General features: G+C 30.6%; 1 protein-coding gene across 1 annotated transcript; it reads right to left on the bottom strand.

Annotated features, from left to right (window-relative positions):
• Positions 1-7,390: 7,390 nt before the first annotated feature.
• Positions 7,391-11,777, bottom strand: LOC134701477 (cyclic AMP-dependent transcription factor ATF-3-like). Its single transcript, XM_063562630.1, has 4 exons — positions 11,605-11,777; positions 10,070-10,332; positions 8,457-8,564; positions 7,391-7,762 (listed from the first exon to the last, which is right to left on the bottom strand). The coding sequence occupies exons 2-4, from the start codon at positions 10,301-10,303 to the stop codon at positions 7,631-7,633; spliced, it is 474 nt and encodes a 157-aa protein (XP_063418700.1). The 5' UTR covers positions 10,304-10,332; positions 11,605-11,777; the 3' UTR covers positions 7,391-7,630.
• Between the last annotated feature and the right edge of the window lie 960 nt (positions 11,778-12,737).

Below are 12,737 nucleotides of genomic sequence, written 5' to 3'. Positions count from 1 at the left end.
ATCAGGCTCTGTTTTAAAGTCAGGATGTACTAAGTAACTAGTGTGTTCTCTTTAAAATTCAATTCAATTCTTTTATATAACATAAAGTACATATTGGGTATACATTTCCACGACAAGATGTTTTTTTTAAGTTTAAAATGTGTTTATTGCGGCAGTTTTTGATATATTCAGAGACATATAATACAATTATATGTTTCTGGCCTTAGTAAAATATATTGTACATAATTATATTCACAATTTACTCACAATATAGTAAAAAATGTTTCTCATCCTCTAGTATTTTACATTTATGGCTTTTATCATCGATGTTTTGAAATTTATTTTGAATTAAATCTTCATATCTATTTTTCATTTTTAACTTTATATCGTTTTTTATTTTATTTACATCTTTTATGTCCTTACAAGTAGAAAGAATATTAAGGTCAACGTTAGTCTCTTTAACAATATTTTCAGCATATGTATACCATGAGTAAGTTCCTGTCAAATCTAGAGACTGTGCTAAAGAAAAAGCTTCCTTTAACAATGGATTAATATTATTATTATATAGTCTAGCTAAATATAAAAGGGTTTGTGTTGTAATAAAACAAAAATCAACGTACTTTGAGCTAGCTCTAGAGTAACGTATAAATTGAGACACATATACTCCATATGCTGGTACCGCTGGGATGTTGCTACACAGAAATGGAAAGTTGACTATATGAAAAATAAAATCATCGCGTTTGTGACGAATTTTGGTATTAAACCTACCATCAGTAGTCATTTCGAGAAAAAGGTCAAGATATGAAGCAGATTTATCTGTGTCGGTAGTATATTTATTTTAAGTTCACATGGATATATTAAATGTAAGTGATCACTGAATCTTTTATTATTAAGAGACAGTACATCATCAATATACCTAAAGGTGAAATTAGAAGACTGGACTTATTTCTTTTCTCCTTTCTGTACAAACCCTTGGATAAATTCTGCTTCATATAAATATAAGAACAAATCGGCAAGTAGAGGATCGCAATTGGTACCCATTGGGATTCGAATAGTCTGTTGGAAGACCAAACCTCCAAATACAACAAAAATGTTGTCTACTAAAAAATCCAGCATGGCAGGGATATCCTCGTCGGTAAATTTTCTCCTTGACTTTGTATGATTTTTCATAAAAGAGAAAAAAAAGGGCAAAGATAATCACACAAATACGGAGGTGAATTCAGATGTATGCTTAATGGTTCAAGATTGAGAACCGCAACCCCTCTCTCTATCGGCGTAGTGTATTTTAGAAGTGCAAACTTTTATATTCGAAATTACATGTCTTGTCTATAGTTGAATTAATCAATTATAAGGAACCAAGAGTTATATTGGGCTATTTTGAAGACATTTCAAAATAACATTTATTGCTGTCAATTTTCTAACTTTTATGATATAGAGTTATCTTTCTTTGTGCGATGATCATTACAAAAGAGGGGAAGTTTGACAGCCCGTCGCCTAACCAAATGACAAGGGGGAGGGAGATAGTTGGGTATACTGGGACAAAAAAAGAAGCTGCACAGCATGGAACTACTGCTGTCCGTTACAAACGAGAAGCTGATTTGTATTCTTCCGTTTCAAAAAGGTTTTCAAATTCAGATCGTTTTACGATTTCTTTCGGGGACGATGAACCCCTACAAGAAATATATTTAGTTTATTTACTTTCAAACTAAAAATTGGTCGTGAAGTTGTTTTCACACTACATTCAAGAGTTTACAGCAATTGCACCCTACTTGATTAGATTAGATTATGAAAATGATTCATCTGTATTTTAAGGATCATGGATTTTTGTTATTCTTAATTTACAAAATTATCTTTAACATGGATAAAAGTTAAAATTTGTTATTTTCTAAAGGTATCATTTTGTATTTCTTTACAATTTTCCTAAGTTAATTAATAACAAAAGACGTTCAAACTTGTAAGCAAATTAAAGTGAGCTACAGTTTAAAATACTAAACAAAATTTAGTAACACAACTTCTTTGTGAAAATAAAGTAAAATACTTAGGAATGTGTCCATAGTATACGGATACCCCACATGCACTTTCATTTCCTATTGTGAGTGGATCCTGAAATTTGGGTCAAAACTCTGATTTTGGCATTACAATTAGAAAGATAGTATCATATGTTCTAAGTTTCAATTTGATTGAAAATCAACTTCATCAAAAACTACTACGACAATTTTTTAACCTTAAACCGGACAGACGGAAGAACGAGTAGACAGGCGAACAAACGAATAAACGGACGAACAGACCAGTAACATAATACCCCTAGGTGAGACAAAACAAAACTCGATTTATCTTTCAAGTTTGTGTTTTCTCAATCTTCAATCATTTGTGTATTCAAAAGTACCACAGTATTGTTGATTAAATTTCAAATAGTCACTCTGTTGAAAGTTTTGTTAAGTTTTTAAATAGATATAGGAAGATGTGGTGTGAGTGCCAATGAGACAACTCTCCATCCAAATAACAATTAAAAAAAGTAAAGCATTATAGGTCATTGAACGGCCTTCAACGCGGAGCCTTGGCTTACACCGAGCAACAAGCTATAAATGGCCCGACAATTACTTGTGTAAAACCAACGGTCTAATCTTTTAAAGTTTATATTTTAACAATATTTTGAACATGGTTTAATGAATAAAAAAAGATCTCTCAATGCAAAATATCGACAAGGTTGTTTATCTAATGGCACAATTGATAATATATAAAGATTGGATATCTTTCAGGAACGAGGAAAACAAGGGAAAAAAGTGGCAAGGTTGTAAAATAGAAGTTTTTATTTCATGTAATTCACAGTCTATTGTGCAATTTTACAGCCGATGATTACCCAACAATCCGCAAGTTCAATGCAGACAGACATCATGAACTATTATACCTTCTTTATCAAATCTCTTCCTCCGTTTGCATGTATTTGGTGTAGCTAAACAAAATTTTCATCTCTCAGTTTAATGTTTCCTTTACGATCTTCCTCTCACTGTTAGTCATTTGAAAAGATCACTTATGAAGCTGACTGGTGACAGACAAAACTGGTCAGGACTTAATTTCACGATTTATTTTTGACAGTTTAATCTGAGGTGGAATGGTTTTCCTATAAGACAAATAGCAAGAAAATACCAATGACATAGATAAAAGCAACTACAGGTCACAATGCGAACTTCAACTATGATTAAAGTCTATGTCGTAGTCCGTATTATAATGCCGGGTTATGAGGAAATGAGAATAACATCTATTCGATACAGTGTAAGAGGAGCAACTCCGTCTACCCTAATGACTATGATTATTTCATATAATGAAACAAATGAATTATTAGGCATGTTTGCGTTTGTTTTGCTTTTGTTGGGTTTTTATTTTGTTTGGGGTTCGGAGTTTAAACTTTTTTTTATTTTTTTTTATATGAAGACGGTTTTCTTTAATTAGTAAAGATCTATTAGTTTAATCAGTGTGCCTGTTTATGAACTATATTTTGTTTGTATCTGTTGCGTGTTGTGTTTACACATATCCCAATGATAGTTTCTCTTTGTTACTTGTACATAAAGCATGTTGTCTCTATTTTTCTTTTCATAGAACTAATATTGTTAAATTGTTGGATAATGTGATGGGTGTTTTAAAGAAATAGTTTGGTATATAAATTGTAATTTTTTTATTTGGCATATAGCTTAAAATGCTTGCATTCTAATAGATGTATAATTTTTATTCGGTTCACATATATCATTACAAAATTAAGCTGGCGAGAGCTTTTACTGAATATAAACAACATAACATAGCAGAGTGTATACAGATAAGATATTTAAGCAGCATACATATAAATACAGCACATGCAAATGAAGCAAAACCAACAAAAACACATCCCAAATTTAAAGCAAAATGCAAAAGTTAAGTTTATCAGTGTAAATGTTGGCGATATAACCAAAACATTATTCAAGAAAAGCAGAACAACGGCATTCCAGTCCATTCCAGTGCTGTATAAGGTTCTTGGATGCTAAATAAATGTACTCTTTCCCTTAACCCTTAATTTTCTCCGCGCCAGATGATGCATAAGGCCTCCACGATGCTATTCCACAGTTTTCTATCGTTTGCCGCTGTTCTTGCCACGTTTCAACTCGTCCATCCTTGTTGGTTACTTCATTTTTCGGTTGTTCTTCTCCGTGTAGTTTTTGGCCTTTTTCTAGTTCTTTTCCTTTCCGGTGCCCATTGTAGTGCTACATAAATGTTGTTGTCTGTTTCACGCCTTTAATTTCTGCGTTTTCTTGTCAAGGTCATCAAGTTTTGAGTAAAGGAGTGCAATGTCGTTAGAAAAGTCAAAATCTTTTGGAACAGTATTAAAGTTCCATCTTATTCCTCGAGCTTTGTCTGCAATTGTTTTTTGCATGATCCAGTCTATGGCTAGAAGAAAAAAGAAAACCTGACATTAAACAACTTTTTTTCACTCCTGATTTTATTTAAAACCATTCTGATGTTTCTCCCTGGTCGATGACGGAACACTTACATCCAGTACATATTTCCTTTATGGTTCTTATGATCTTGCTTGGTCTTTCATAGCCCTTCATGATGTTCTATAGACTCTCTCGGTGGACTGAGTCAAATACTTTTTCCAAGTCTATAAAAAGTATGATTAAAGCTGACCTCCATTCATTGGTTTGCTCAAGTATGTTTCGAAGGATCAAAACCTGTTCGGTTGTTCCTTATTTTGATATAAAACCTGCCTGCTCATTCCATAATCTTTTGTCTATTCCTTCTTTTTTTTCTTTTCTACCAGAATTCTGCAGAAAACTTAACTGCGAACAGGGTAAAGAGTCACTTCCCTCCAGTTGTTACAATCTGTCATATCGCCCTTTTTAAAGATCATATCAGCATTCTGCAGAATACTTACTGACAACGGGTAAAAGTGTCACTCCCCGTCTGTTGTAACAATCTGTCATATCGCCCTTCTTAAAGATCTTGCAAATCAATCATTTTCTCCAGTCTGATGGCAATTTTTCTTCTTCTTATAGGCTGTTTAATATTCCGCCATTTTCTCTGCTTGTCTGTCTTTATTGTCTCTTGTGTTACGCTGTCTAGTCCTTCTGACTTCCCATTTTGTGTCTTTTTCAATGCTCTTTTAACTTCAGTAACTGTTCATTTTCCTGATTCATTCTTGTCTATCATATTTTCAGCAAGATCTACATCTTCATCTGAAATTGGACGAAGAGGGTCTTGTCTATTTAAAATTTCACTGAGATGTTCTTCCCATATATCAGTATATGGTTTCTTTCACTTTTCAGTTCTTCTTCTTACTTTTTACATCTGTGTGTTGTCACTTTCTTTCACCTGTTAGGAATTTAGTGATATTATATAGCTCTTTTCTTCCGGCATTTTCTTCTGCTTTTTCTGCATCTTCGTCCACCATATTGTACCATTCCCTTTTATCCTCTCGGGCACTTTTCTAAACACCTTCATTTTTCAGTTTGTATTTTTCGTTTAGACTCGTTTTTAATATTTCTGATCTAGGACTTCCTAATTTGCTTTTACATTCTTTTCTTTCATCAACCATTTACAAGATACTTTGTGTGGAAATATAGAGGGTATTATGATGAAGCCGTTGATTTGGCAGAAATTGCATAATTATTTCCCATTTTCCTTAATTGTCCTACATCCGTGTTTTCCTTACACCTCTTGCATATGGCTGATGTCTCAGTACTCTGTCCCTCCATCTTATTTGACTCATCAATAGTCTTATATTCAAATAGTCCCTGTCTCCCCTTTTGTACACTTTGTTGCGATTCGATATTAGTAAGTATTATCAAAATTGCATGCAAACAAACTTGTTTTCACAAGAAATAATCAATTATAATGGTGTTCTTTTGTAATTATTGCCATGCCTGTTTTTTCCCTTTTAAGGGCATACGATACAGTTTTGATCCTGTATTTACAAGTTCGTGAAAATTTGCATATATGCTATTTTTTACCTGATTAAATCAAATATGTAATAAAAAATATACCTTCATGTGCTAGTTTTTGAGAAAAATGAGGTAGAAATTTTGTATATTTGCTCAAAATTCAGATTTGTGGCCGTAATTTCTTTTTCGAAAGAAAGACATAACTTTTTTGTTATAAAAGATAAACACAAATTGTTTTTTGTTAAATTATCATTAATTTCTGTATTTCATAAGTATCTTTAAAACATATGCATTTTTTATTCAGAAATAAGTCATATTTGTCAAATGTTCATGAATTGAGGAAAATACGTCATTGTTTGCTGCATGTTTATCAAAATAAAAAAAAAATCCTCTATTTACAGCTTTATAAAATGTGGGTCACACAATCTGCATGCAAAATGAAACAAATTTCTGTTTTGAAAAATAGGGGTCCATCAACTCGTTATCAAATTAAATCAGTTTGAATGATAAAAATCAGTCGAGAAATGCATCTTTTCCCGATATGTCACAGTTTGACGTCGCGAAAATAACATTTTTTCGTTAGCAACGTCATTACCTCCCCTGTAATTGTATCGTATGCCCTTAAGTAAAAAATAATTTCTACCCTTTGTTTTACGTTCTTAACCTGGGAGGTCTGATATCTAACTCACCTATCCTTATTCCATATATAAAAAAATATAACAATTCACCTTTTTTAAATAAGGCATTTTTTTTTAACGAAACAGAGGACAATAACAAAAAAAGTTGCCACATAATCATTACAAAATGCCACCATTCTGACATATAACATAGCAACTTAGCTAAATAGAAACAGTTTAACCTATTTGCAACCTAGATTTAAATGTATTACATTTTCAAGTCAACATATAATAATGGTCCAATTATATTTAACCATATGATTTTTTTTTTTCAATATATAGACATAAAAATTATTATCACAGATTGCTTCAATGATTAAAAGGGAGAAAAAAGAAAAAAACACACAAAGCATAGAAACGACAAACTTTGATTTTCATTTAGTCAATAAGCAAAGTTCGTTCTATTTTTAATTAAATATATGGGTTAATTCTATTATTTTAAAAAAATGTACTTGACGATAAAGAATTAAGAAAAAGACTTTAGAAAACCTATATACGTGCAATTAAGTCAAGGTCAGAAGTTTAAATGGCTACCCTCTTTATTCCGTTACATTTCTTCACCTCAAAATACATGTTTGATAGTCGGTGACATGTGAAAGAATTTGGAAAACCCCACCACCCACAAACGTTTTGCATTAGTACACCAGTTTCAATAACCTAGATTATACCATATATAGGTATAGATTAGATAGTCAAACCTTATTTGGCTAAAGTTACACAGGATAAATTTAGTTTCTGGAGAAAATATATTTAGATAAACTATAAAATTGTTCAGTAAGTGGTAACTCAATGCTCATTGATTCAATTTCTTTATTATCGCTTGCAAACCGTATGCATATTTAACACACATATATACACATAACAACCAAAACATTGAATACATTTCAAAATCTGATAAACAAAGTGGTCGATGATTCCTCAACAACTTTAATAATTTAGAATTACATGTATAAATAATTTTTGAATCACGTAATATCTCATATTCACAATTCACTATCAATCAAAACAATCATACGAATAGGAACACAAATATTCTTTTTCAAATCACAACAATCAATATTTTTTCTACAAAGTCGTTTGGATACCCGGACAGACAAGTAAGTGATCATTCAAAAGTTTAAGAAGTGTCTCTTTTTCTTCTCTCAGTCTCTTTATTTCAGCAGTTTTTTCATCATTATCACGTTCAATATCTTGAATCTGTAAAATAAAACAAAAACGAAAAATTAACATAATAAATAAAATATATAAAGATGCAGTATTGGTGATTTTGTGTTGAAAGATTTTAAGAGCTTTCTTGTAAATTGTGAAGAGTCGAATGATGCATATTTTGATGATCTTGTGCTGAAGTAGCCGAGGAGTTTATAAACATACGAATGGTTCCTCATATTTACTTCATACCTATGAATTCTTTAAAACACCAGAGAGCAAAAAGATACTTGCACATGGTTTCGTTTTTTCTAAACCTTTAGTTATGATTTTTCATTTGTTTTTTTTTGTTATCTGGTATTGCTGCTTTATTTTTTGTCTGTCCAATTAGAACAATATTCAGTCATATTTCATACCATTGTGTCTTTAAAACGTTTCTGTGTGGGTGAGTTTTGAGTGTTTTCTGTAAAAATGTATGTTTGTATAAGTGATAATTTATTATGATTCTTTAAAAGTTTTTTGTTGGTTTTTATTTGTGTTTTGTTTTCTCTGATTTTGCAGTGATGAGATTATATGAATTATGTAATCCTAATAATTTGAACCAGTTTGCGCGATTCATTTTAGCTCCATCTTCCTTATTTCATGCAGACGTTTTGCCTACAAGTGTATATATCATGCATAGGTATGCATGTAAAGCATGAAGATTTTCTTCAAAATATAGCATATTTCAATCGAACCAATTTACCTCGGAGAGTGTTTTCTTATTTTGTTTCCGCCTCTTTCGAAACCTCCTTGCTGCCATTCTATTTTGTTCTCGTCTTCTTACAATTTTGTTCTGTTCATCTTCTGTAAGCTTTAAAATCAAAAGTACATTTGATCAATTCCATATGTTTGAATACCACATTTAATATAGCTCATTTTGAAAAAAATTGACTCAGTGGTCTTTCCGGGAAGTGGGAAACGGGTGCACAACTTACCGTTCTTCGAATACCTAAAACCAAATTTTGCGAAATAAGGGTTGAGACAGTTTTTGCCTCTGTAACTTGTATACCTATAACAACGGAACCACTCCTTTTAAAATTTGCTGAATCCGTAACTTACAATGCATGAAAATGAACACATCATTGAATATTTGTACACAAAAAAACAAAAGTTTATATGGTTCTGTTTCCAATATTCGCCAGAATTTGAACCTTTCATTTTTGTTCAATTATTATTATTATTATTATTTTTAAAATATGAACGATTTAGAACTGACAGTATAAAAGATGGCAGATATTTTCTAGACAGATCAGTACATGTTGTATATAGAAAATATAACACAAAAACACACATGTACATGCATATGACGGAACAACAGACTTGGCTATTGAAATGTGTTTGAGACAAGTGCAAAACAAAGACTAGTGATTATATTGATCGCGGTCGTTGATACCCCTATCCCACTCTTCATGATTATTAATGTATATTTGATTGTAGGATTAATCGGGGTTTGTCATATCTCAACATAGCAAACCATCTGTTGACAAATGTATATGTAGAAACTTACAAGTCACAACATGTCCAAACTTGCGAAAAAGTCAACCAGTAAAATAATATAGCAGTTCAAACTTGCTGAAAGGTCGTTAACTTAATCTGTTGGCTCTTTTTTTTTTATATTATACTGTATATGTATATGCATAATTACACATACTCCCTTTGATTGGAATTCCGTTAAGAGCACAATTTAGTTAGAAGGTTTTTTTTTCAGCTTCCTACTTTAAACAAAGGCAGCAGTAATAAATCGATTGAGAAGAAAATAATCCGGGCAACAAACTAAAACTGATTGAAAGACATCAAATATAAGAGGAGAACTACGACACAACAGAAGCACACCACTAAAATGTTACACACACAGAAACGAACTGTAATATAACCATGGCAATTTTCCTGACTTGTTACAAGACATTTTAAGAAAAAAATTTGTTGGTTGAACCAGGTCAAAATGGTTAATGGCAGTCTTTTTGTTTAGAATGTTTTACTAATAAACAAACTTACTAGCCAGCAAAGGAAACAACATGAATACCGTTCGATGCCAATTTTTAAAACTAAATTATTCTTGTTAAATATTTTATCTGTAGCAAACTTCTTGTAAGTGTAGAATGTTTTCAATTTGAATTAAACGATGAATTAAAACATACATATATAACTAGTCACTTAGTAAACGTTCAAATATTCACTTAAATATTTTTTTGGGGCTTTTTATGTTAGTTTTAATTTACATCAGACCAACAAAAAGACCTTTTAGTCAGTGGGTATAAACAACGAAAATACAACGTTGGTATAAAAAAAAATAGTTACTAATAAATATAATTTTACCTGGTACTTGATTTCTTCAGAAAAGTCTACTTTGAGTTCATCTTGTCCTTTTGCTAGTCTTCTTGTTTGTATTGTACATTTTAATTCTTCCTTGACCAGATGAGACAGATCTCCTGTTTCAAATGCTGCTAGGGATTCATCAAGCACATTTTTACAATTGGATTTTGAGAAAATGTCATAAAGTTCTTCTTCGAGGTTGCATAGGTCGCTATTTTGAATTTGAAAGTCCAGCATATTTGTATGTTATGCTTTTTGTATGTAGACTGGAAAAGAAAGTCATTGACTAAATACTAATGATGGACATATAAACTGTAACCTAATTACAAATATAAATATACTATAGAGAGAATAACGCCATATTTTATTTTTTTTTTGTAATTTTGAACTGTAGTAGACAAAACAAATTTTATAAATTTTATAGAATGTACTGCATATTTTTTCAGATTTAATAGAAAGTTTAATTTTATATTTTTTTTAAAATTATAAAATTAGACTTAAGGGAAAAAAATAATGCTAAAAAAATTAAAGAAAAGACAAAACACCCTCATAAAATTTAAAAACAATAATATTTTTTTTTTTAAATACCAATTTAAAATTTGTATCTATGAATTTCAACTTTTGATAACATGAAATTGTAAAAAAAAAAACATATGATTGATATTGTCCTTGCAGTATAATTCAATAGCAATTTAGGATCATTTAGGCTTGATGTCATTACTATATTATTTGAAAAGGAAGGGGAGAAATAATATACTCTGGGTGCATTATGCCATTCAACTACGAATGAGCAATCGCAAAACATGAATAGGCAAAATACACATTAGACACGACAGAAAAATGAATGCTAGTAAACTCATTTGAAAGATCTGTGAAGGATAACAAATTGATAAAATGACAACAGCGCTTTTCTGACATTTTTTTCTAATAATTTATAATTTTATATACTCTAAATAAATTAGTCCATCAATAGTTTATTAACATATATCATAACAGCCTGTTATCTTGTAAATTCTAAAAGAATGCTAATGAAACCAAAATCATTTTAATCTACAATTCGAGAACAATTTTAATCGGAAGTTTTTCTTCATTCATACATGCCAACAAAACATCATTTAAAAATACAAGTAAACAAAAAACTAGCTTCTAGAGCTTAAATTAAAAAAATGTATATAGCTTGAGTAGTTGAGCTTCATTCCCAAATTTTGTTTATTCAATGTTTAAAAACATGCATGCATTTATTAGGATATGATATAAGTATCATTAAAATTTGCATTAAAATGATGACTTAGCATTTTCAAACATATATATTCCTTTGTTAACTCCCAAAACCTCGAAGTCTCAGTAGCAATGATCAACAGTAAATTTGTGTATTGTAGAAAGAATATACACAAGCGAAATAGTAATTTTGTATACATGGTATACGTGACTGCTCTCCCGGATATACATATACATATAGTTTATATAGTAGATTGTATACTAAAGCATTTAATTATTTGGTAAACTTTCGAAAAGAAAATTTTCAATAATATACTCACTTAAAATGATAATGCATTAATGCACTGCATATATTTCCTGCATTTTACTGTTTATGTTCGAATTATTTTATTCCGTCCAATCTTGTTATATCTAATATATATTTAGTTTACCTTGAGAAATTGGAAAAACCCACTATCCACTCCCATTTTAAATGTTTGGACATAGCTTATTGCTATAGTCGGCAAAACTGTTCACAAAACAATACAAAGGAGAGATATGTTACAATGCTTCTACGTAAACATGACAACAAGCTTATAAACCAATAGTTATTGGTTAATACAGGCAACATGCCTTAATTGTATTTTCCACAACACGAATATTGAACAAACAAATAAAGAGTTATGGACAATTTCTAGTGTATTGACTTCACTCTGATGGTCGAAATCGAAAATTTATAAAACTTAATGAATTTTGACAATTTAAGAGTCTTGAGAAAACTCTTTTAATAATTTAAATCAATTTGTTATAGGCATAGTATATTTGAAGAAGTATTCAGATATGTAACTTGTTACAGAGAAAACTTTTAATAGTTTTAAAAATAATTATTAAAAAGGATTAAAAAAAAACCTAAAAAAACCGAACCCCCCAAAAAAGTCGATTATCAAATGACAAAATCTAAAGCTCAAACACATCAAACGGATGAAAATTGTTTTCATATTCTTGACCTGGTACAGGCATTTCCTTATTTAGAAGTTGATTAAACTCTTCAGCTGGCTAAACCTCTTTCTTATATGACAGTCGCATAAAATTTTGTCATATTTACAACAATGTGTGAAAGAAAAATAGGACATATAGATAAAGAACATCAACAATAGTGAAAGACAAAACAAAAATAGAAACAGCACAACAACACATTGACGAGATGCATAAATACACAGCCACGCCAAAAATATATTACCAAAAACGAAATTAACAGTAAAGGTTGATAATTTACAAAGACAAATAAATGATCACTATAACAAATAGGAAATTGCCATACATTGGTGTTGTGTATGATTTTGATACGTTATTGCAATTTTACATAGCATGTTTTTAGCGATGGAAGCAAAAAATCAAAACAAGTGAGCTTTTAAATAAAACAATGCATAGGGATCATAGAGGAGCTTACCGATTAAATCTAAACTTTGGGTAG

This window comes from Mytilus trossulus, unplaced genomic scaffold (assembly GCF_036588685.1).
Source record: "Mytilus trossulus isolate FHL-02 unplaced genomic scaffold, PNRI_Mtr1.1.1.hap1 h1tg000244l__unscaffolded, whole genome shotgun sequence".
Lineage (NCBI taxonomy): Eukaryota > Metazoa > Mollusca > Bivalvia > Mytilida > Mytilidae > Mytilus > Mytilus trossulus.
Note: the sequence above shows the minus strand (reverse complement) of the source record. Positions and strands in the feature narration are given on the sequence as shown.

What these genes read in the sequence shown, in the direction of transcription:
- LOC134701477 (XM_063562630.1), bottom strand. Translation starts at nt 10,303, where the DNA reads ATGCTGGACTTTCAAATTCAAAATAGCGACCTATGCAACCTCGAAGAA. An exon ending in CTGAAGAAATCAAGTACCAG is followed by an intron (nt 8,565 to 10,069) that starts GTAAAATTATAT and finishes TTGATTTTAAAG; the next exon opens with CTTACAGAAGATGAACAGAA. An exon ending in ATAAGAAAACACTCTCCGAG is followed by an intron (nt 7,763 to 8,456) that starts GTAAATTGGTTC and finishes TTTATTTTACAG; the next exon opens with ATTCAAGATATTGAACGTGA.